The 25,853-nt window shown below is 33.9% G+C and overlaps 1 protein-coding gene across 1 annotated transcript; it reads left to right on the top strand.

The window, feature by feature from the left end:
• Positions 1–8,196: 8,196 nt before the first annotated feature.
• Positions 8,197–25,844, top strand: TUBE1 (tubulin epsilon 1). Its single transcript, XM_063098350.1, has 12 exons — positions 8,197–8,266; positions 8,375–8,448; positions 9,064–9,116; positions 11,905–11,962; positions 14,902–15,017; positions 16,557–16,678; positions 19,408–19,595; positions 19,820–19,995; positions 20,895–21,035; positions 24,017–24,157; positions 24,828–25,002; positions 25,372–25,844. The coding sequence occupies exons 1-12, from the start codon at positions 8,197–8,199 to the stop codon at positions 25,528–25,530; spliced, it is 1,473 nt and encodes a 490-aa protein (XP_062954420.1). The 3' UTR covers positions 25,531–25,844.
• Positions 25,845–25,853: the final 9 nt, after the last annotated feature.

The following is a 25,853-nucleotide window of genomic DNA, read 5'->3' as shown; positions in this document are numbered from 1 at the left end:
TGTTTGAACTGGTTATATCCTAAGAAAATGGACCCATTATTAGATTTTATTCATTCATTCAACAAATATTTGCTGAGTATCCACCATGAGAGTCATGTGTTAAGTTCTAAAGATACAAGATTGGGTAAAACCAAACACAGTTCCTGTTCTAGTGTAGTCTACAGTTTAGGGTAGGATATGTTCTAGACTAGGATATCAAATCTAAATCTAAAGGGTAAGTAGGCATTAACTAGGTGGAAATGGGTGAGAGGCAAAATCATTGAGACAGTTGCGGTGGGGAAAAACAGAAAAAAACAGCATATGCAAAGGTCATGTGGCAGTAGAGAGGACAACAAAAGATCTGAAAGGCAAGCATACCCACAGCATAGAAAATAAAAAAGAAATATGATCTGAGAGATAAGTACAGGCATGAACCCAAGTTAAAGGTTTTAGACTTTTATTTTATGAGCAAGAAAGCCCACCAAAGAATTTTAATTTCTCAGGACACATACTGAGGTTTCACTGATTTTTCTCTAATTTTCTGTTTTCTATTCATTTTATTTCACTCCAATCTTTACTATTTCCTTTCCTCTACAACTTTAGGCTTATCTTTCCTTTTCCTAGTTTCTTAAGGTAGAAGCTTAGGTCATTGATTTGAGACCTCCCATCTTTTCTAATATATGCATGTAATTCTACAAATTTCCATCAAAGCACTACTTTAGCTGCATTCCACAAATTTAGAAATTTTTTATTTTTATTTTCTTCAGTTAAAATTCTTCCTTTTGTTTTTATTTTTCTGTTATTTATGTCTAATTAGATTCCATTTTTATAGAGAACATTCTTTGTATGTTTCAAATCCTTTTGAATTTACCGAGACTTGTTTTAAATGGCCAGAATATGAACTATCTTGGTAAATATTCCACGTGCACTTGAAAAGAATGTGTGTTATGCTATTGTTGGGTGAAGTATAGGTAATTAGTTGGTTGCCAGAATTGTTCAGATCTTCTATATTCTTCCTGATTTTCTGTATATTTGTTTATCAGTTATTGAAATAGTGGTGTTGAAGTCTCCAACTTTATAGTTGCTAATTTATCTATTTTTTCCTATCTGTTCTGTCAGTTTTGGCTTCATATATTTTGAAGCTCTGTTATTAGGCATATAAGTGTATATTATTGTTATGTTGATGAATTGACACCTTTATCATTATGAAATATCTTTCTTTATCCCTAATATTCTTTGCTCTGAAATCTGCTTTGTCTGAAATTTGCATAGCTACTTTCTATTCTTTCACTTTTAATCCATTTGATTTTTATATTCAAAGTGGGTTTCTTATAAACAGTATACAGTAGAGTCTCACTTATTTTATCCATTCTGATGATCTCTGTCTTTTAATTAGGGTGTTTCAATTATTTACATTTAACGTGATAGATATGGTTGGATTTAAATCTGCCATCTTGATCTTTCTATTCTATGGGCCATCAGTTTTTTCTTCCCTTTTTCTTCTTATTCTATGCCAAACTGAGTGTATTTCATTAATCTATTTTATCTCCATTATTGGTTTATTGGTATACTTTCTTGTGTCTTGTTTTGTTTTTGTTTACTTTAGGGTTTTAGTATACATCTTTAACTTTTTAGTCTGCCTTCAAGTAACATTATACCCCTTCACATATACTAGAAGAAACTTACAAGAGTATATTCACTTTCCCCTCTCCCATTCTATGATCTTTACATCTACCTATATGATAAACCCCACAACATATTAGTTTTTCTTTAAGCAATTCTCCTTCCTTTTAAGAGATTTTTTAAAACATGAGAAGTCTTTTTACATACTTAACTACATATTTATCATTTTCAGTGCTCTTTATCCCATTGAATATGTCCAGATTTTCATCCAACATCACTTTCCTTTTGCCTGAAGGTTTTCATTTAATAGTGCTGGTCTGCTAGTGATTAATCCATCCAACTTTTGCATCTTTTTATTTCACCTTCATTTTTAAACAATATTTTCATAAGGTATAGAATCCTAAATTGGCAGTTTTGTTTTGTTTTGTTTTCTTTAAGTACTTTAAATATTTTGGTCCAATATTTTATGGCTTACACATTGTTTCCAACAAGAAGTTTGCTGTTCTTATCTTTGTTCTTCTATTTGTAATGTGTCTTTTCTCTCTGGCTGCTTGCTATAGATTGAATGTCCCCTCCAAATCTCAGGTTGAAATTTAATCCACATTGTATCAGTATTAAAAGGGTGAGAAATCCAAATATAGTATTTGAAAGGTGAAGCCTTTAAGAGGCTATTGGATGACAAGGGCTATGCCCAAATGAGTGAATTAATCCACACAGATTAATGGACTAATGGGGTATCATGGGAGCAGACTGGTGGCTTTACAAGAAGAGGAAGAAAGCATGCTAACATGCTCTTACCATCTCACTGTTTAATACTCTGTGCCACATCTAGACTCTTCGGAGAGTCCCCACCAAGAAGACCCTTGATAGATGTGCTGCCTGGATCTCAGACTTTCCAGCCTCTAAAACTGTAAGAAATAAATTTTATCTCTTTATAAATTACCCTGTTTCAGGTATTCTAAGTGACAAAAAACTAACTAATGCACTGCTTTTAAGATTTGCTCTTTATTGCTGATATTAAGCAATTTGATTATAATGTACTTGGTGTCATTCTCTTCCTGTTTCTTTTGCCTAAGGTTCATTGAGCTTGTTGGATCTGTGGATTGATAATGTTTATCACATTTGGAAATTTTTCAACTATTATTTCTTCAAATGTTTTTTGTTCCCTCCTTCTGGAACTCCAATTACGTGTATATTAAGCTGTTTAAAGTTATCCCACAGCCCATTGATACTCCTTTTTCTTAAAACCTTTTTATTCTGTTTTATCTTGCAGTTTCCATTGCTGCATCTTTAAGTTCACTGTTCTTTTGCAATGTCTCATAATTCCTTTTGATTACATCCAATTTTAATTCCATCCATTTTTCACCTTAGACATCATGCTTTTTATCTCTAAAAGTTCATGTTGAATTCTTTTTTATATTTTTATCTTTCATAATCTGTTCATGCTTCCTTCTGCCTTATTGAATGTATAGTATATATTTATAACAGTTGTTTTAATGTCCTTGTTTATTAATCCTTTCATTTGTGCCATTTCTTAGTCTTTTTATAACTAACTGATTTTTCTCATTATGGCTCATCTTTTTGCACATCTGAAAATTTTTTATTTAGATATCAGACATTGTGATTTTACATTGATGAATAATTTTATTTTTAGTCCTCCAAGTGTTTTTGAGTTTTGATCTGGGACACAGTTATCTGGAAACAGCTTGGTTCTTTGGAGGTTTGGTTTTATACTTTCTTAGGCTGGATCACAACAGCCTTTCATCTAGGGCTAATTTATCTCTGTGACTGAGGCAATACCACTCTGAGTACTCAACTCAAAGCTCAATATATTACAAGGTTTCTCCACTCAGGATATTTGGGAATATTAATTAGTCTCACTCTGTGTGAACACCAGGAATTTTTCTACCTTCTATTTCCGTGGTTCTTTCCTCAGTCTTAGGTAGTTTTCATACATGCATGCAGTGTGAAATGATCAGTACTCAGTTTAGGCTCATGTGGAATCTCCTGAAGATTTCCAGAGATTTCTTTTTGTACATTCTCTCCTCTCTGGAATTCTGTCTTGCAAATTCTAGCTGTCTTAGTCCCCCAGAATTCTCAACTCTATCTCCTCAACTCAGAGTAGCCACTGGGCTGTATTGGGGCACTGTTCATTAGGAAGAAGTCACTAGGTCCAGCCCAGATTCAAGGAGAGGGGATTACACAAGAAAAGGAAACAGAGATCATTAGGGGCCATCTTAAAAGCTGTCTACCACAGATGCTGTATTCTGATGTAATGTCCAGGAACCCTTGGGCAGGACTTTAAAATGTTCATCAAATATTTTTGGCTTTCTATCTTTTAGGAATTGCAATTCTTGACCCCCTTATTATTACTTGGAGCCCATGTAACTAGTTTTGGCCAGTGAATTATAAGCAACCGTTAATCGCCAGTGCAAGACCCTCCTGAGCTGTCTTTGTCTCTGCCACAAAACCCAGAAATGTTTCTCACACTAAATACAAAAATCAACTCAAAATGCATTAAAGACTCAAATGTAAGACCTGAAACTGTAAAATACTAGAAGAAAACATAGGGGGAAACCTCTACCATGTTGGCCTAGGCAATGACCCCAATAGCATAGGCAACAAAAGCTAAAACAGACAAATGGAATTGCATCAAACTAAAAATCTTCTGCACAGCAAAGGAAACAATTAATAGAGTGATGAGACAACCCACGGATTTGGAGAAAATATTTACAAACCATACATCTAGTAATGGGAAAATATTCAAAATATATAAGAAACTCAAACAGCTTAATAATAACAAAACAGATAACCCAATTTAAAAATGGGCAAGGGACCTGAATAGACATTTCTCAAAAGAAGACATATGACTGGACAACAGATATATGAAAAAATGCTTAACATCACTAATCATTAGAAAAATGCAAATTAAAACCACAATGAGAAATATCACCTCACACCTAAGCAACCTAAGTATCCACCAACAGATGAAGACATAAAGAAAATTTGGTATATATAGACAATGGAATACTATTCAGTCTTTAAAAAGAAGAAAATTATGTCATTTGCAACAACATAGATGAACCTGGAGGACATTAAGCTAAGTGAAATAAGCCAGTCACAAGAAGACGAATACTGTTAATGAGCTTTACTTAATCATTCCACAATGTAATCATATATTAAAACATCAATTTTATACCATAAACGTATACAATTATTATTTATCAATGTAAAATAAAATAAACCAGAAATGGATCAAATAATGGTAACTCATCAGCCTCGGTACTAGATGAAAGATAACATAAAGCATAGCCTCCAGGAACCCCTCAATGGACATGTATCATGTGCAAAAAAATAAACATTTGTTGTTTTATACCACTGAAATTTGGGGGTTGGTTGTTACCACAGCATAGCAAAGTTTATCCTGACTTATACAGACTTAGGTCCAGACTTAGGAACTGCCATCAGAAAACCTGAAATATAATCACTACCTTAGTGGTCAAGCAGCAATTGACAAGGAAACTGCTGTTGGAAGCTGAAATGATAGTGATCTGTGTTATTCAGTGACATACCTATCGGAAAAAAGCCTTTAGAAAATCTGTGATAAACTAGAAGGCAGATGATTCTTTAAGTTCATTACTTAATAAACTTAAATGCCAGGGGAAGAAGTTGGAAAACAGAATGTTAATAACATGTAGGTTCCTATTGACTGTGTTTATCAAGTTATATGAGAAAGAGAAGAGTTCAGAAATGGCAGTGTGCAAGCAAGAATAAAATCTGATACAGCACACATAAATTCAAATTATATTTAAATGACAACTTGGAAAACTATAGAAGTATATTTTCATGGAACACATTCTACTTCCTTTCAGAACTTTGTAGCATTTTTTCAATGTCTTCCAGTACTGAACATGCTATAGCTGAATCTAAAGCAGACTAATTTGTTTTTTCTCCACTCCACTCCCCTTTTTGTTTCTTGCCCGAGGAGCTAAAGAACTCTTTCTTTATTCTGAAAATTTCCTAACTTACCCAGGATATATCCCTTGGTATTGATTCTTCTACAGAAATTTTGCCATGGAAGATGGTGTATACTTTTAATCTATAGGGGTTTTTTTTTTTTTCCTTTATTATTTTTTATATCATATCATTAAGCACATTTATTCTTCCATTTGTTGTGTTCTCTTTTTCAGGGGAATGTATTAATCTTGTGTTGAGCAATCTTTGTCTCTTTCATATATATTATCTTCTAATAGCTTTAATATCTTTGTTCTTTGCTTCAGCATTTTCCAAGATTATCTCAACCCTTCCCTCTATGTCAGTAATTTGATTTTCTTCTATATATTCTTCTCCTTCATGCTTTTAAGAATTATTCATTAGTTCTTTAAGATGGGCATTTTGGTCTTCAGTTAATTTCCTTAGTTCTTCTATCTCCGTTTTATTTTAGTTTTTTCTTCAAATATTTATTTACTATCTATCTACCGTATATCAGACAAGATTCTAGGTCCTAGGGATATAGCAGTAGACAAAAAAGGCAAGACTAAGCCTTTGCAAAGCTTATTTCTCAATATATCATCTTAGCATTTTGTCTCTAAGGTCCTTAGTGTATTCATATTCTTATTATTGAGTCTTCTACAACACAAAGTACATATGATCGGTTTTCTTTTCTGCCCGATTAGGTTTTATTCCAGGTCATGTACTTTGTCCATCTTTTGTATGTTTTCCTCCTTTCTTCCTCCCTTTTATAGTAATAGTCTGCATGGTTCTCAATGATTTTTTTTCTTGCTCATATTTAGCATGTGAAATTCTGTCCAATGTCTTTTTTCAGTGTGTTAATACTATTGAACCCCATAATCTCAGTGGCTCCAACCAAAAACATTTTTCTTGCTTATAAGACTGTGGATGGCCTACTGTTCAGCTGATCTCTACTTGGCTAACCTGGATTTGCCTATACTGAGGTCCTGAAGTGGCTGGTATGTAAAATTCTACCTTACTTGACTCTTAAGCAGAATTGTCTTTCAATCTGATTCTCTCCAGACTGAAGCTATTGATGAAACTTGTTAGAACTTTCTTAATTTAACTTCTTTCTCATATATGGCTTCTGGAGAATAATGACTGGGACTGTATGAAGGGTAGAGCTCTGCAGGGTCCAGAATACCAGGTGAACTGGTACCACAGTTCACTGATACAGACCTACTCACATGACTGCCTACAAACTGAAACAAGATTTGCAAATTTTGGAAGCCCCAGACTTTGGTACTTCAACATCAAGACCTGAAGTGCCTGACTGCACCTCCACCACTAACCACATGCTCACCAATAAGCAGATGAGATTAAATCCAACAACTGCAAAACGTGCTTGATTAAAAGCTGCCTATTAATCACTATTAATCTGCCTATTAATCATTAAGAGATATAAATACCAAGGTGAAAAATATCCAAATGGAAACGTGGAAGAGTTTCAGCAACATAACAACCCATTGCAACTTCAGACTAAGCAGGCATCAGAGAAATGTAATAACTATTATTTGTCCTGGTGGGTAAATAAGGTGTTCTAATGAATTGAATATTATGGTTCATTGTTACCACACAATATAATTTAACTTTTTATTAAATACAGAAGACTTCTTAGGGTTTTGTGGTTCCTCAGAATTGTTAATGGAAAACGTTAACTCATTAAATATGTGCTTGAGTTTTTAATTGAAATCTGGTCTAATTCGATCAATAAAAGTTTACAGTATTTTTCAATGTTTGACAATTTTAAGGAGTTGGTAATTTTCAGGAATGCCTAATTTTTCAATCTTCCTCTTCTATCTCATCTAAACATTGTACATATGTTAAATGCTTAGTTTTAATGCTATCTGTTCCATCAGACTTCTATTTATTCATCTACATCTTCATTCACTAAATCCTAATACACTCATATTCCGCGCCACACAATATTGTAAATCATTAAGTATTTCTAAGAAGCTTAGATTGTAAGCTTCTTGGAGCTGGATCTATCCTAATTTCTTTTCAACTCTCCAGAGGACCTAGAATTTAATGTTGGGAGTATACCACGTTCAACAAATACTGGTTGGATCTCTTAACTTAGCTTTGCCACTTTTGTCCAAGTGTGTGACTACCTAGGTTTCGCTGTGCCCTAACATATATATTTGGGGGTTCTTTGTGCTCATCGACATTGTTCGGTTTTTTTAAGAACAAAGGATTTGTAGGGCAGAGATGCTGAGGCAGAGTCCCGTGGAATCTGAATAAACGGAATTTGACCCACCACCCAGTGTTGAGACTATGCACAAAGACTAAACCTCGACCCATGAACAGTTTAAAGATACATATTTAAAATTATCACTCCAAAGCCTAGTTGCCCGCCAGTTACCCCGGCCTCTGGAGCTGCCGATGCTCAAAGATGTTCACAAGGCAGCGAGGATCTGCGGTCCGTAGGCCCAGTCGCTATGGTAACGGTGAGACGCAAGGGCACTTACGCTACCTTCTAACGACACACCTTAGCCTGAACCTAGAGAAGTGCTTAGCGACGGCAGCGACTTGCGGCAGCAGCCTGACTTACGGCCGCCCCCTCGCGGACGCAGTTACGGGCTGATGCGAAGGCGAGCGCGGGTGTGCAAGTTCCCTACGCTGGCCGTGCTGCAGCATGACCCAGTCGGTGGTCGTACAGGGTGAGCTACGCCGGGCGGGTGGGGACCCGGTCGCCGCCGAGCCCACCAGCCCTGTTTCCTGCGTAATGTCCATTCTCTTTCCTTCCTTTTCCTGGTCGCAGTCGGCCAATGCGGAAACCAGGTCGGCTGCTGCTTCTGGGACCTGGCGCTGAGAGAACACGCCGCTGTCAACCAGGTACCTGCCCCGTCGCCGGGAGCCCCCATCGCCTGTCACCGAGGTCTTCCAACAAATAAGCAGGAAATACTCTATTTGAGCTTTTAGCTGACCGATATAAGTTGTGCGGAATCTTCTCAGTAAGGGACCTAATGGCTTTTAAACGTATGTCGCTGTTAGACACACACTAGAGACTAAAAGAACACTGGCCAGAGACCTTAGTCTTGACAGTTTTCCTGATTCTCAGGGTCTCCTCTTTACATTAGGGTTCTTGTGAAGAGCAGTGAGATAATATATGTGAAAATACACGTAAGGTTATTATATTCCTTCATTTAACCAGTCGGCTTTTTAAATGATCACCAAGAATCCAGAGAAAACTCATTTGATGCACCTGTTTTACAACCCTATGGGGGAATACTTTCTTCATTACCGCCTGGTGAACTTAATCTGTAGCTCTCATGGCATTTACTCTCCTCTAGGAGACCGGAAGAATTAGTCCAAGCATTTTGTGATACTTGATTTTTCTTATCATAGCCACATACTAGCTGTTACAGTGAGATTATTAAAATTGAACAGACTTCATTTGGTGAAGAGGCAAAACTTAAATGCTTTAAATATATATTTTTTTCTTTTTAGAAGGGAATTTATGATGAGGCAATAAGCAGCTTCTTTAGAAATGTGGATACCAGGTAAGATGGGGTTAAAAACTATATCACAGAGCCTGATGATCTTTTCATGTCAACAGATTGGGAGAAAATTCTTCAAAGGACGATAAAAAGTAGATAGCTGTGAAGTTTTTGTTTTTCTCACTATTGAAAGCATATTTATCCTCACTATTATATCATTAATATTCTCAAATCATTCTGCAGAACAGAACAACAGATTTCTGTTTAAGGTGATATTAAGGAACGAAAAGAACCTTTAGCATGATTCCTTTTAACTTAAACTTGAAATAAAGTTTCACTAAAGAAAAGCTGAAATTTTTCCTGAGGGTATCTTGTTTATGCATCCAGTAATGGCTAACTTTTGAAACAAAAATATATTGTTTACATTTCTCTGATATTATTTGCAGTCAGGAATATTTGCTTTAAGTGTAGAATGTGCTAAAAGTTAGAAAAGCAGTTGTCAGATTACTTTTTGTTTATTTGATAAAGGGTAAGTATGATATATCTTTTATCTGAAAGAGTAATTTAAGTTGACATTCAGGTTATGTCCAGAAGCTTTTAATGTTAAATCATTAAGTTCATGCATTTTCAAAATACTTCATAAAACTAACTGTAGTGGGCTTAAACTGTAAAAATATATACTTAATATCAGGCTTTAATCTGATTCAGTAGAAATTCCAGTTCTAGTTTGAATTAGTCAGCTGGGTGTTTGAGCCAGTTATCTTATGGGGAAAACTAATTAGTCCCCACTTTCTAAGTTAATTCCATAATCTGGTATTCAGGCTTGCTAACTCAAACTTTGTTGTTGGCACCTTGAGAATGGGTCCAGTGCTCCAGTACAGTCAAATTAACCAAACTCAAAGAAATGGGAGACTAAAAAGCAAAACCTCAGGTAGTAATTGGCATTAGGAACTATAACTCTGAAAGACCAGATACTCATTTCCTATCATAGGCACATTCTCTTTTGTAGGATATCTACCTGAAAAGCAAGATAATAATCAGAAAGTTGTTTGGTGACCATGGAATCAGACCAAAGGAAGTTACGTGTATTACCTTAATGACCAGGATTCATTTATCTTTATTGTATGGTGATAACTGTCATATAGACTAGATTCCCTCTTATTTGTGACCCAGAGCATCCCTTCCCCTAAATACTATTAGGAGACTCAAATTTGCTTTTGTAATACTTCCTCTCATGTGCTCCCTTGCTAAGTTCCTACTCACACCCCCCTTTTTTTTCTTGATAGCCAATCTTTTCATTGAGTATTACATAGTTGAGACTCAATCTGGAAGCTTTTCTTCTTAATAAGGTGACTTTACATAACTACTCTCTCATCTGCTCTTTGTTTTATTCTTTAACCTGAGATCATTCTTATTTTCCTGATATCAATTTTGGGAAGGAGGAAAGAAGTGGTATACATCTTGCTCTGTCACCACATACAGCATCTGTTCCACAAGTTAGTGTGAAAAATCTTTTTTAAAAATGAGATCACATCTTCATGTATACTTCTTTATCAAATTATCATACCTTTTTAATAGCATGATGGGAATTTTACCTATACCAGTGGTTTAGTGGACCTTTTCTATAAAGGACCATATAATAAATATTTAAGATTTTGTGAACCATGAGGTTTGTATTACAGCTACTTGACTCTGCCCTTGTAGCATGAATGCAGGCATAGATAGTATAGCCATGTCATTTAACAATAGGGGCACATTCCAAGAAATGCCTCATTAGGTGATTTTGTTGTTGTGCAAGCATCATAGAGTGTACTTACACAAACATAGATGGTATAGACTATACAGGTAAGCTGTATGGTGTAGCCATTATAATGTTATGGGACCACCACCATATGTGCAGTCCATCCTTGACCCAAACGTTAGGTGGAGTGAGATTATACATAAATGAATGGGCATGGCTGTATTTGAATAAAACTTTATTTAGGAAAACAGGCAGCTAGTTGGATTTCGCGTGAGGACCATAGTTTACCAGCCTCCTGACCTATGGCATCATCTATGTTTAACTCAGCTTCCTTCATACAATGGTATTTGAAAAGGTTCATAGAAAATGGAATTAAAAGATAACATGAATCTTTCCATGAACTTTTTGAAGACCCTTCGTATATTCTGTCTTCCTGTGAATTATCTTTATTGATCCATACACTGGTTGTAGATTTCAGTATTTTGGTAATTTACATTCAATATGAAATTCTAGGAACACCTAGGTACTCAGTGGTATATAACTGGTATATCAGTTGATATGTGTTTGTCTGCAACAGGAAATGTTGGCTAAAGCAAAAAAGGTTTCCTTTTATCTCACAGACAGATCTGGAAGTCAGATGTTGTAAATTCGGTGAAATGCCTCAGAGACCTAGATACTGTTCCAGCATCCTTAGTGTGTTGGGTTTTTGTCCTCATGTTTATTATTTCATGACTTTAAAATGTTAGTCTCTACTCCAGGAATCACATCCATATTCATTTTTGAGGCAGGAAAAAAGAAGAAGGTCAGTACCAACTACTCTGGGGTTTTTTTTGTTGGGATAGCTTCCCAGAATGCCTCCTCTTTCTCTCATTGGCTAGAAACAGATTACACAGCCAGCCCTAACTACAAAGAAAGCCAGGGAAATAAGTGCCTCACTTTTTCAGCCTAATGGGATGTTGGCCAGGGAGAAGGTGGTTAGGAGTGGTTGTGTCTGCATCACCTGGCCTATAGCAGCCTTATTATATAAGTGGAAGTTAACTTTATTACGTGGTAGCACTATTAGCCATGGAAGATCTATGACCTTTTCTCATTTTTTTTTTTATCTTTCAGAGTGGTTGGTGATGGTGGCAATATTTCCAAGGGAAAAATATGTTCTTTAAAAGCACGAGTAAGATATATACACTTGGATTCTTACATTGTGTGTGTTTTTGAAATAACTATACTTCTGTAACTGTCATGACAATAAAATGTTACTTCTCAAATTTAAAAAATTTACTCAGCCACATTTAACATAAATATAACTAAGCAGACATATACATTTATGTCCACCAGAAACATTAGGAGGGAAATTTTATACTTAAAAATACTGTATATTTAGCATTTTTTCCTAAATGTTTCAGGGGAGAAATAGATGTCTAGATATATAACAAAATGAACCTTCTCAAATCTAAGGATCTGAAATACGTACGTAATAAATACATACAGGTTATTTTCATTTAAAGATAATGGAAGATTTATTTGCATCAGGGTTGCTATCAGGACAAAGCATGGAACAGCCACATTATAGTGAATAGATAACATAACTGTGTAAGTTCTCCTGAACAAAAATACTTTGAGTCAGTAGTCCATGTTTATAGTCTTAAGCTCATTCCAACAACATTACTGCAGTTGTTTCTCTACAACAAGCTGCTTTTTCTGACTATTGATCAGTAATCTTTGACTACAACAAAAAAGAAAGGCAGTTTAAATGCTGTGGAAGGAACTGAGATGCTAAGGATCAGTCTTGGTATAGTGGCTAAAAGACGAGAGCAATAGTGTTGTGGCACCTGGGAACCATCTTCTTGTATCTGCAATCTCTGATGTCCTTGGAAAATAAAATTTAGGGTAGAGATCATGTGTTTGTAGGCAGATAATTGATTGACATTTAGTATACTCCCTAATGTACAGAGAGCTAGCATCCCAATCAAAACCTCAGAGAGAAAAAGTCTGACATTTCCTAGACTACTCTTGATTTGAGTTCTTTCCTACCACCATATCAGAGAGCAGGGTGTGAAGGAAGCGCTATTAGGACAGAATAAATCAATGTTTCTGTAGCCTTTGAGTTTCATCCAAGAAGGTACTCTTCCACTTTCTCCTTAGGAACTCTTGGTATTATGTGGCTCTGATCACTGAAGAGTCCAGGCTTCACGAGATAACTTGGTGCTTGGGTCCCTCCACTGTGTCCAGTGTCTTAGGTTAATAGGCAAATACTCAGAATTTTGTAAATCCTGTATTAGGGGAAAGCCAGAAGGCTATCAGCAGGTGGCTGTGGAAGGAAATATAAACATCAAATCCTGGAACAGTTGTGACTCCTAAGTGAGGAACCCAGAATACTCTCATAAAATTTAGTTAATTTCCAAAGGAAAAACAAATCAAGGGCCTTATGGGACTAAGGAAGGAATGTAAGTGATTAGGACAGTGATGATTCTATTAAAACACTTCAGGAGGTACCTGAATGTCAGTTTGTATTCTGCATATTACTTCCTTTGCCAGATTGCAAGGTAATTGAGGGTGTGTTTTTGATGTTCCACAAATCATGTCAATAAATCTGTTTTGGAACAGGGCCAGTATAAGTTAATTTAGTTCTTGTGACCACGTAGCATTAAACAGTTACTACATGCATTGTTATAAAAGCTTTGTATCAAGCTTTGTTTATAATCTTACACAACGTGTAGTATTACAGTTTCCCCATATGGTGAAGTCCCTCTTGTGGTTGGTTAGGTGCTAAAGTCCTCATTTAAGGTAAAAATTGTATATTATCAGAAATATCCTTGAAAAATTCCTAAAATTGCCAGTACATAACCCTGTACAGTCCTCTGTATGTATAATTGCCATAAATAAAGGAGTACATTTGTAAAACAGTTCTATAGTCTTTTTAATATACTGCTATGTTATTTTAGTTGTGTATCTTACAGTAAGTAGCATAGTTTAAACAAATAATTAAAGTCACAGAATTTAAATGTGCATAAATTGTAACTTCATTTTAGTCAGAACTCTATAAATATCAAACTTGCCTGTCTCCCTTCAGTAGAGTATAGAGTTTGGTGGCTAAGAGTGAAGATTACAGCAAGGCTAGCTAGGTTTGAATCTCAGCTTTACCACTTTCCAGCCGGGTGATCATAGCCAGGTTATTCAACTTTCTAAGCCTTAGTTTCCTAGTGTAAAATGGGGATGATAGTACCTATGCATAGGGTTGTGAGGTTAAATTGTTGATACAAAGTTTTTAGAACAGTGCATGTAGTAACTAAGTCCATAAACCGAGCACTTCTGTGACAATCAAAGAGTTAACAAATAGTTTTATAATAGACCCTACGTTATTTCATTATTTTTTGCAGTTTTGCTTTTTAATTTAACTATTTTACTTTTCCACTCTTCTTCCTCACTATAGAATATATGGAAAGTAAAATACAAAGAAGTGGGAAGAATGGGCTGCTTATATTTCCAGTGCTATATTTCCAGTCTTTCTATTTTTCTTTCCATAGTTAATTTTATGTTCTATATTCTCATTTTCTTAGTAGTGTAGGTTATCTCCCATGTCAATAAAGGTCGTGGTAATGAATTTGATTATGAATTACTTAGGGGAAGGGACCCTATTGTCACCTATGACTGACAACTATCCAGTGCCTTGGCTTTACATAGTAAGTTTACTGATTGAATTGGACAGTTTTGGGCTGTGATTTGTAAAGAGTGACATGGTTGTTCCTAGTGAGCAAATGCACTGATACACCCTATATTTATTGAGAACTGTTTCTGGTTAAGGTTACCTTCTAGATTTCTGAGACCTTGTTAGAAATTCAGTTGAGAGGATTATTTGGTTCCTTCCCCTTGCCGTCCCTTTGGTATTTTGGAGTGGGATAAAAGAGTTTAGAATCCACCTTTTATTTGGATTCAACTTTTCGAGCAGGGTGAAATTATTTTTTAATTCTTAAAACAGAGTCTACATGAAGATTTTTATTAAGCTTAAACTAAAAAGAACAATGCAACTTTTAGCTCATAAATTCTTTTCATTTATAGCGTGAATAACTCTAAAGGAAAATATGCTAATTAAATTTTATTTCTCTTTCTCAGGCTATCTTGATTGATATGGAAGAAGGAGTAGTGAATGAAATTCTGCAGGGACCACTGAGAGATGTATTTGATAGTAAGCAGCTCATCACTGATATTTCTGGCTCAGGAAATAATTGGTGAGAATATGCTGGACATAAAAATTGCATGTCATCTGAAAAAAATGAGTAATCTGTCCTTCATTCTGATAGGTCCTGCTGAAATGAAAGCAGCATGTAACTTGCCACCCATAAAGCCAGGCCATTCAGCCCATCATCTTTTCCTTAAGTGGTGTTTCACAGTGCTTGGAAGCCACCTGTGTTTAATCTTACTCTAGTTCATTCTCATTTTTGGTTTTTAAGATGAATCGTGGGGCCGAGCCCGTGGCGCACTTGGTAGCGTGCTGCGCTGGCAGCGCGGCGACGCTCCCGCCGCGGGTTCGGATCCTATATAGGAATGGCCGGTGCACTCACTGGCTGAGTGCCGGTCACGAAAAAGACAAAAAAAAAAAAAAAAAAAAAAAAAGATGAATCGTGAAAAGCTGATTTGCTAAATTCCTCTTATAAATTGATTTTTGTGTAACACTGACAAAAGTTTTAAGTACTTTTATAAACTGTTCTCTTACCTATGTTATTTGTCTGTCTCAAGTTCTCCAATTGGTCAAATGTAATAGAATTGATACAGAGATGCAAGTCAGACCAGTGTCCTAGCATTCAAGCTGGGCCTGAAGCTGTATTGGCCCTTAAATATATAACGGCCTCCTCTCTTTAATGGGGAAAAAAGTTTCAATAGTGATCATTTAAGAATTCACCTTGAGACTGTTTTTGATGTTCTTTTTAAAAAATTAAGTTGCTCCTTGTTATTTGCAAATTTCATGTTTATTATTTTAACTCTTTGTACCCAACCCCTCAGGTTTATAATGTGGAGTAATATATAATTTTACTAAAGCATTAATTTGAATCTTATGTTCCAGGAGATACATTTGGGGAGAACCAGTCACTTAATAATTGAGCCCACCTGACTATCCAACTGGCTTTTCCCTAATTATTGTATAACTTATTATGTAAATTCTCAGTTACATCTGACTACGTGTTATAGGAAAATCATCCTTATTTTTTAATTCGTGTTAGTAATACTTGCAAATTTGGTCAGCCAAAGAGATTTGCGGAGTCTCATGAATATCAATTTTCTATGTGTCATTTCATCTAATAGTAAAATGATGTGACTGTTTTTTTCCTGTATTTTAAATCAGAATATGTTAGTTTAAAATTTTTTATTTTCAATGTCTTTCTAGTTGACTGCATTCTGCTTTTTAATATGTAAAATCCACTGCAGTTCAGAGTTTCTATAAATGGAGACAAGAAAACTATGTAACTGAAATCTTGTTTTGTTGTAATTATACCTTAAAGGAAAGGTTGAGAAGATAAACTTAGAAAACCATAGTTTAATATCTATTGCCAATGAGCTGTCTTATCAGGATATTTAAGGATTAGAGATATGTAATATGTGTTAAATTTCTTATCTAGTAACTTTAAGATATTATAATAGGATTTATTGACATGAAACAAGAATAGATTTCACTTAGTATAATAAAAATACTTTTTCAAATTCTATAATCTTTTCATTTAGATCAGAAATAATAAATGCAAGGTTTTTTTAATCTATATTTTTATTTTCAGGGCTGTGGGTCACAAAGTTTTTGGCAGTCTTTACCAAGAACAGATTTTAGAGAAACTCAGAAAGTCAGCAGAGCACTGTGATTGCTTGCAGTGTTTCTTCATAATACATTCCATGGGAGGAGGTAAAATTATTTACTCGTTTGCCTATAACAGTGTTAAAGTGCAAGTGGGAATTCATTCTGCAAACATAAGTCTTGTTTTCAGGCCTATGCTTAATCAAGACAAAACTATTCAGAGTGTGTATGTGTATGTGTTTGGATGTATGTTCACAACTGTTTTTTATCTTAAAATTTTGTGAAATTGTATCACTATTACCATTTTTTTTTAATTCAAGCCCTCTTAAGAGTCAACAGAAATATATTGGAAATTTTTCTTCTTCCTTTAGTTTCTTTTACAAAGTGTTCTGCCACATTTCAGTATATATGAGTTTGTGAGGAATGCCTGCTTTCTCCTCAGATTTTTCTTTGCAGTTCTGTATCCTAACTACAGCTAAGTATTTCTGGCATGTTCACATGTGTGCTTGCCAAAGAATATCAATACCCTTTCTTTAATCACCTTCAGACCTTTGTCATCTTCAGTAAGAGAGAAAAAAAGTAAATGAAGTTCTTTCAGGCACTTCCTTTAAGTCATTTCTGACATGGTAATTAATTGACTTGACCTGGAAATAAATGATCTGCATTGCTTTCTTTCCCCCGGGAAGCCTATACCTTGGAACTGAGGTATTTTGCTCCCCTTTCCATGAAATAGAAACATAATTCACTAATTTTAAAACAGTATTATCAACTTTTAAAAGAAAAAAATTGCCACTCTTCTTTTCTCCAAGCTGAAATTAAGGTCTTATATTCAGCAGGTTGTGTACAATTTCTTTTTATACATATCTATGATTCACTACCATAGCATTTTAAAATTAAAGTTACAATTGCGATGTAATCATGCCTTTAGAAAACCATCATAATCATTAAATAAGCAACGAACTATCTTTGTACTGTTGTTATTAACCTGCAAGTTAGAGTAAGTTTTCAAACAATTTGATTTATAGTTCATTATGGTAACTTTTTTTAATGCCTCTATTACCCATCATCTCAGAAGAATATACTTTATTAATAATTCACTGAAAGTGGCAAAAACAATTTAAATAGTACTGGAGGTTAAAGGAAAGTTCTCCTTTCCTATATCTAATCCCTTGTCCCTCTCCTCACAGGTGATCAGTTTGCAGGTTTTTTTTTTTTTTATATCTACCCTTTCAGATATTTTCTATGCCTTTTAAATAATGTTTTAAAGTCAGTTTCTTATTGATGGATGTTAAGGTGTTTATGGTGTTTAGTTATTACATACAGTCACTAGTGAACATCTGATACATACATCTCTGTGCATTTGTGCCACTATAGCTATAGGCAATATTCCTAGAAAGGAAGATGGGACCCAAGAAAATGAACATTTTAAATTTTGATTGATTATTACTAAAATTACCTTTCTACAATATTGCTCCAATTTCATGTTATTAGCAGCAAAATATAAGTTTTCATTTCCCTATACTGTCACCAATGCTGCGTATTATGTGACATATATCTAATATGTTCAAAATAATATCTAGTTTTCATTTGCATTTCTTTAATTAGAAGAAAGGTTGAGCATCTTTACATCTATTTGCCATTAGTATTTATTTCTTTTATCATGAGTTACATATTTATATCCTTTTTCAATTTTTCTACTGCAGTATTTATATTTTTGGTGGTTGTTTTTTGAGAATTAAAGAAATGTAGTCCTCTATCATGTATAGAAGATTTTTTCTTAGTTTGTCTTTATTTTGTTTATGAGTTTTTATAGAGAGAGAGAGACAGAAGTTTTGTTTTAGGGAAATCAAAACTATTTCTTTTTCATACTGCCTCTGGTTTTTTATAATGCTTAGAAAGTTTATCTCATTAAAGATTACCCAACAAAACTCTCTCACTTTCATCTAGTATTTTCAGCATCCATAGCCTTTTAATATTCATCTACATGAGTTATTGCATTGGATTTTAAGCTGTCTTTTAACCAGATTAGTAAAAAATTCATTTTACATTACAACCCAGCATGTGTGCACACGCACACACAAACTGAAACAGAAAACAGAAAAAAGTATTTACCCACATTACATGTGCCACATTGATATTTTCTGCTGTCTTGTTTAAGGAAAGAAAACACTGGCACTAAGCTAATAATTAGTTTTACAGTCCACTAATGGTTCAAAGCCCACAGTTTGAAAAACACCAGGTTAGAGGATTCCAGCTTTCTGTAAGTTTTTAAAATTTTCTGACTTTATGTAAATATAACTTTGTGTGTCAAAAAGTTATCTTTAATGAGATTCCTAGAGCTTTTATATGGGTAGTGACAGAGTTTCATATTTGCAAATTTTGTGAATTCAAGGTGGACATGCTTAATTTTAAGTTGCTTAATGATATGATAGTGTTCTTCATCAAGATTTTATGCCTTTATATAGGACACCAAAGCTGTCAAGATAGTTTTTTTTTTTTTAAGTTGCTTAATATCAAGTGTAGACTGAATACCATCTTAGTTGATTTTTTCACTGTCTGTTCTTTTGGCATCATATAGGTATAACTTAAATATGAAAAAGAGTGAAATACAGAAAGCCCTCCCAAACTCATGGACAGAGGCAGAGATGGAATTCATTACTCTAAGCCTCACTACTCTGTGTTGCTTTCATGTCCTTATCTGAAGGTAGATTAGTTAGTATTTGATAACAGGAATAAGTTGAAAATTATTTATGCAAATGAAACATAAAATTCCAAGTTCCTCACAATTCTATTCTGAATCATTCATCCTATTTTTTCTTTTGAAATTTTAATCCTAGGAACAGGATCTGGACTTGGCACATTTCTTTTAAAAGTGCTTGAAGATGAATTCCCAGAAGTATACAGATTTGTGGCTTCAATTTATCCTTCCAGTGAGGATGATGTCATAACTTCACCTTACAATAGCATGTTGGCAATGAAGGAACTTAATGAGCATGCAGACTGTGTGTTGCCCATTGACAATCAAGTAAGAAATGACAGTGGTGGAACTTATAGACAAATTTTATATACATTCAGTCCTGTATTATGCTTATGTGTTTGTATGAAACATTCTCTTCACTTTTTAGCCTTCTCATCTGAGAGAAAAAATAAGAGTAAATTGTTTTTCTTTCTCTTCTCTCTTTCCTAGTAGAATGTCGTCTATGTCTACTCTTCTTAATAGCTTCTCTCCCGATATTTTTCCCTTGAAAGTCTTTATTTGACATCATTAGCAAAATTGACCTCATGGTGAATTCTGGAAAGTTGGGTACAACTGTGAAGCCAAGGAGTCTGGTTACTTCAAGTGCTGGGGCTTTAAAAAAGCAGCACAAGAAGCCCTTTGATGTCATGAACAACATTGTGGCAAATTTGCTCCTCAACCTAACAAGGTACTCTTATCTAAGGACAGTTGAAAAAATTCACTGTGCTTTTTAAGATGTTTTGAATTTTTGTTGTAGCATTTTTTAGTTATTCTAAGTTGTAGGAGCTTATTTTGTTTTTATTTTATTTTGTCTTGTATTTTCATCTCTTGGAGTGACAGACCAGAATTTTAATTTCTCTGACTTCAAAGCAGCATTTCCCCAAGTACATTTCATGGAATATTAATAGGTATTAAATGATAAAAGGTTTTATGGTAGATGCTCTTTAGAAACACTTGGTTAGACAAAATTAAACCTATTTTCTTGCTGTAGAATGTGTTGATTTTTTTTTAACCAACTAATCTATACCTCCTTATTAGCTTAAAAGTTTTCTGTGACTTTGATCTTAATGACCCTTTGGCATTATTACATTCCAGATTAATGAGTCTGCCAACTCAAGGAATTTAGTAAAGTTTCTGGAATAATTAAATAATTATTGACCTATATGTATTCAACTCAGTATAAGGTCTGTTTTAAATAAGATATTTTTCTATGTGTAATGAGCAACTGTATCAATATGAGGGTACTTGAAAAAGTACATGGAAAGATTAGTATTATCTTTCAATTGTATTTTTCCACGAACTTTTTGAAGTACCCTCCTATGTCGGTTACACTTTAGATAATCCTGAAATAAGAATAGCTATAGATGTTGTTTGTTATATTTTAATTATCTTTAAACATGATTGTTCATGATACTAAATTTCACTAATACAGGGGAAAAAAGCATATATTCTGCACTGAAAAACAGTGTACAAAAGGATTTGAAAAAATGCCGGCTGAATAATTCAAGCTACATTCAAAGTGTATAATTTTAACATCAAAATTTTTCTCACTGTTTTAATGGGTTTTTTTGTTTGTTTTGTTTTGAGCTCTGCGAGGTTTGAAGGGTCCCTTAATATGGACCTTAATGAAATCAGCATGAATTTAGTTCCTTTTCCTCAACTTCATTATCTTGTGTCAAGCCTAACACCTCTATATACAATGGCAGATGTTAACATTCCTCCTCGAAGGTAAGATATAACTTTATTCCAATTACTTGAGAACTTGAATTACTTTTTGTTTTGTTTTTTTTTGCCAGGGAGGAAAATTTTATATGGGTGAGTGGCTTGGGCTGCCGCAGAATTTTTAAGAGGAAAAAGCCTACAGTAACTCTAGTTATTTCTTCATATAATTTTATTTGTGAGAGGTATATAAAATACAGTTGATGGTAGCCATTTTTCCATTAGATGAATGCATCTTTATTTAGAGGTGATTCTTTAAAAATGTCAGTATTGAAGTACCCTCATATTTGAAATCTATTAAATTTTTAGGATTATGAAAATCAATAATGCTGTAATTTTTATTGAAAAAGATTATGTGCCTTGAAAAGTGTGACAGACTTAAGTCTGAATCCTAATTCTGTCACTTACTAGCTGCCGGACCTTGGGCAGGTGACTTAAACTTTTCACCTCAGTTCTCATCTGTGAAAATGAAAGACTACCTACCTCATATGCTTGTCGGGTGGGTCACATAAGAGTGTGTTTTAAAGCTATCAAAGCCCAGCACTTTAGAAGGCTTTCAAATGTTACTCTATAGGGTAGTTATTATGTATCATTTTCAGAATACCTTGTTTTGTAACTGCATCATCTTTAAGCATAAAGTTATATCAATTTACTTAACTAAAAATGTAGATTTGAAAGATACTCTTAGCATAAACAGTGATGCTGAACTTGAAAAGTTCACACTAGCATTCTCAGTTGAATAAGAATAAAGGTTCTGCCAAACTCTGTAAAGGAAGAGTATGTAAATGAGAAAGTAAAAACTAAATTAAAGGTTTTTTCCTATAGTTAAGGTTTTGGCAAGATACCAGTTCTATACTTCAGGATTGTCACAAATTATACTGATAAACTTTCATTTGAGCTAGTAGCAAATGACCAGTTATGCCAAATAATAGGTATGACTTCTTTTCTGTATGGAATCCTTACAACCTTAACAATCTAAGCAACATACACAGTGTATGGAATGTGGTGATCTGATATTCCAATATCATGTTCAGTGATATCAGCCCAGCACATTAAGTTTTAGTATATTTAAGTAGAATGTACACCTGTAATGTAGATACATAGAATATAAATTGGTGCTAAACAGTTTATTGTACAATAGTGATAATTCAGACATTTTTAAATATGAAGTTAATTCTTAAAAAATAAGGACATGGAATTTCTAATTAAGTTCAGCATAAAGAAAAAAGAATGTTTTGACTTGGTCTTTCAACTTGAATATTTCAAAATCTATTGAATAGTCTATAATCCTACCTGGTATATTTTTGACAAAAATAATACTTGCATCGGTATTTTTATTTTAATCATAATTTGTGGTGATGGTTTATTTTTAATTAAAATGTGTTAGTGAGTATCTCTAGGGAACTTTAAAAATGTCAGACCCTTAAGGAATTTGTCACAGTGTTCTTACTATCTCTGTGAGGGGTTGGGGGTTTTATTTGTTTTTTGATTTTTTTTTTTTTTTTTTTGCTTCTGCTCTACTGTAGATGTTTCAAAGGCTGCCATATAAACATATATACACAATCATTTATCCTTGAGTAAATAATAAATTGTTTTAAAACAGCACTATTAAAAGACATAGTTTGAAAACCCTCTTTAATTTCTTATAAGTAGTTTCCAAATGAGTGAGAATAGTTTTGGTTGTGGATTATGTTAATAAATAGTTCTGTACCTAAGTCCATTTTTGTCAAAAGAAAATAAGTAATAAGCACAGATTAATAAAGATAAGTACCCCAATAATTGTAAATAGTTCCTTAGTAGTTTTCTTATTTTATGAGACAAGAAAATCAATCAAGAATGGATTTGCCTGCTTGTGTATAGTGGTTCTTAATTTTGGGGGGATTTCCATCTCTGAAATATCTATACCTTGACTCCATAAAAATGTCCAAAAGCACATATACACCAAAATTTTGAACATAATAACAGAGGATTCATGAATCTCCCAAAGCTAACCTATCCCTCCTGTAGGATAATCAGTATAGAATGTAAGCTCCATTGAGGCAGGAAATTTTTATTTTGTTCACTGCTGGGATGCTTGCCCTTAGAATAGTGTCTGGCACGTAGTAGGCCAAGTATATAGTAAATATCTGTTAAATAAATAGACAACATAGTGTGATTTCTGCAGCTCTTCCCAGACATTCTGCAGATTCAGTACATAAAGTTCTTCTGGCTAGAGTTATCTTAGGAACCTAATCATATTTGCATTCAGTTAAATGGAATCTAAGAACCAAAGTAGGGCCATATCCCCAGGTCTTTAATATTGTTAGACATAAACTTTGTCGGTCACCTTTATCTTTCTTTAAGTGAAGGATAAAAGGCAATTTTTTTATTTATCTTTTATCCTTTAGTTAAAAGACTTCTGTTAAAATTCTCCCCTTTTAGGAACACTGCTACAGTTTCATCTTTTGTAGGCAGGGCTCACATCATCCTTTGATAGTTTCCTCCAAATTATTATTTACTAATTTATGAAATAATATGTTTTACAGAGCCAAAGTAATCTTCTTAATGTAGGCTTTTAATTAGTTTTGACAGTTCTGATACTATAAGCAGATAAATATACTTAACTAAGTAATAATGATGCAAGTTTCAGAAATCAGTACTACATAGAACTCTCTAATGCTATAGTCAACATTTTGTTGCTACCTGAAATCACCAATGTGCTGCAGAAGCTTCCCCCCAAAAATATATAGATACAATAGATATTACATGATTTCCTCTCTTCTCATATTCATCATCAAAATTCCTTTGAGAAAATATTAATTTTCAATATTAATATATTTAGAATATTTAATGTATTCTGATATTTAGAATGTATATAATATATTCTAATATTAGTATAATATTTAATATGAAGCTTATTTACCTATAGATGACTATTTTTTCATTTTATATTTATACATAGAAGAAAGATATAATATTTTGTATAAACAGTGACTCTTCCATTGTTCTAGACTGGATCAAATGTTTTCAGATGCTTTTAGTAAAGATCACCAGCTAATTCGGGCAGACCCCAAACATAGTCTCTACCTCGCCTGTGCCCTCATGGTTAGAGGAAATGTACAGATTTCAGATCTTCGCAGAAATATTGAAAGGTTTGGTTTATATTTTTCAAGATAATTTATGTGTACTGCCTGGAACAGTGTAGCATAGTAGCTAAGTCTGCCTCTCTTCAAATTCTAGCAATGCCTCTTACTGAAGTGTGGCCTTGAGCAAGCTACTTAGCCTTTCTGAGCCTCGTTTTCTTCAGGTGTAAAGTGAGAATGAAAATAGTACAAAGTTCTTATTTATGAGTACTAAATGATATAATCGAGATGTTTTATTTTTTGAAAGTGTTCAGAAAATTGTAGCTGATGATGTTATTGTTTTTATTATTACCACCACTAGTACTACAGTGCTTCTAAGTTTTTTTTACTATTTATTGACAGCCTTTTTAGGAAAACTATTCTACTGTATTACAAAGTTAGGAAAATTAAGATACATTCATTTTTTTTTATTTCCAGATTTCTAATCTTAAGCTTTTTGAATCACCATCACAACCAATTTAATGTCCTACTAAATGCATCCTACTTTACTATCATGACTAGTTTACAGTATCAGACTGTACCATGATACTGCTAACAGCAAAAAAATAGATAATTTAATATAAACTAAGCTATTAGAATGGTACCATCAGCAATGTCCTAGTTTAACTAATGTGAGCTGCCATAATATGGCAGATATTTTTAGTCCCTTAGTTCTTGCCTTTGTTTTTCTGTGTCTCAGATTAAAGCCTTCTCTACGGTTTGTCTCGTGGAATCAAGAAGGCTGGAAGACCAGCCTATGTTCAGTACCTCCTGTGGGCCATTCTCATTCATTATTAGCTTTAGCAAATAACACATGTGTGAAGCCTGTCTTCCTAGAACTGAGGGAGAGGTTCATGAGGCTCTACAAGAAAAAGGTAATTATACACCTTTGTAACTGTATGAGTTTATTTTGTCTACTTAAGATGTGTTCTTAATACAGTATTACAAATCAGTAGTGACCTTATCTATATTTACATATAGATATTTATATGATCTTGTCTATAGTATATTTGTTATACTAATTATAATTGAAGAAGAGAGGCTTACTCATACTATTTTTCCTCTAAATGAGAAATTTCACAAGTTCATAGGATTTAGGCAAAACATTCTATTTGATACAAGTTCTCATTTCAAGTGTAAAGCTGAATAAACTATAATTTGAATAAAGAATATTTACCGTGTAGGACAATTGCATATATTAAAGTTCCTAAAATGGTAAATATTAGGGTTTTTTTTATTCATAGGCTCACCTTCATCACTATGTACAAGTTGAAGGGATGGAGGAAAGCTGTTTCACAGAAGCTGTGTCCTCTGTATCAGCACTCATACAGGAGTATAACCAACTGGACGCCACAGGAAGTATGCCTGTGCAAGATTTACCTAGACTAAGCGTAGTTGTGTAAAAAGAAACCCAAAAAATGTGCAACGTTTACTTTTTCTTAATTTCACATTGTTTTTGTCACCTTTCTGTTCCAGCATTTTTGTGATTCAGAAAACCAAATTTGTTCTTTATATTATCAGGAAGTATTTTTGGTCAAAATAGTGATTTCATTTAATCACAATTTGTTGGTGATACTAGTGTGTAAAATTAGTGAAGTCTTAGTACCCTAACTTCAGAGTTGTCTTCAGGAAAGTCCCCTTTGCTAAAGTTAAGAAAATGCAGTTCTTCAACATTTTGCTTTATTTATAACCTTATATTTAGGCATTCATACACTGATAATCATGT

This window comes from Cynocephalus volans, chromosome 5 (assembly GCF_027409185.1).
Source record: "Cynocephalus volans isolate mCynVol1 chromosome 5, mCynVol1.pri, whole genome shotgun sequence".
Classification (NCBI taxonomy): domain Eukaryota; kingdom Metazoa; phylum Chordata; class Mammalia; order Dermoptera; family Cynocephalidae; genus Cynocephalus; species Cynocephalus volans.
Note: the sequence above shows the minus strand (reverse complement) of the source record. Positions and strands in the feature narration are given on the sequence as shown.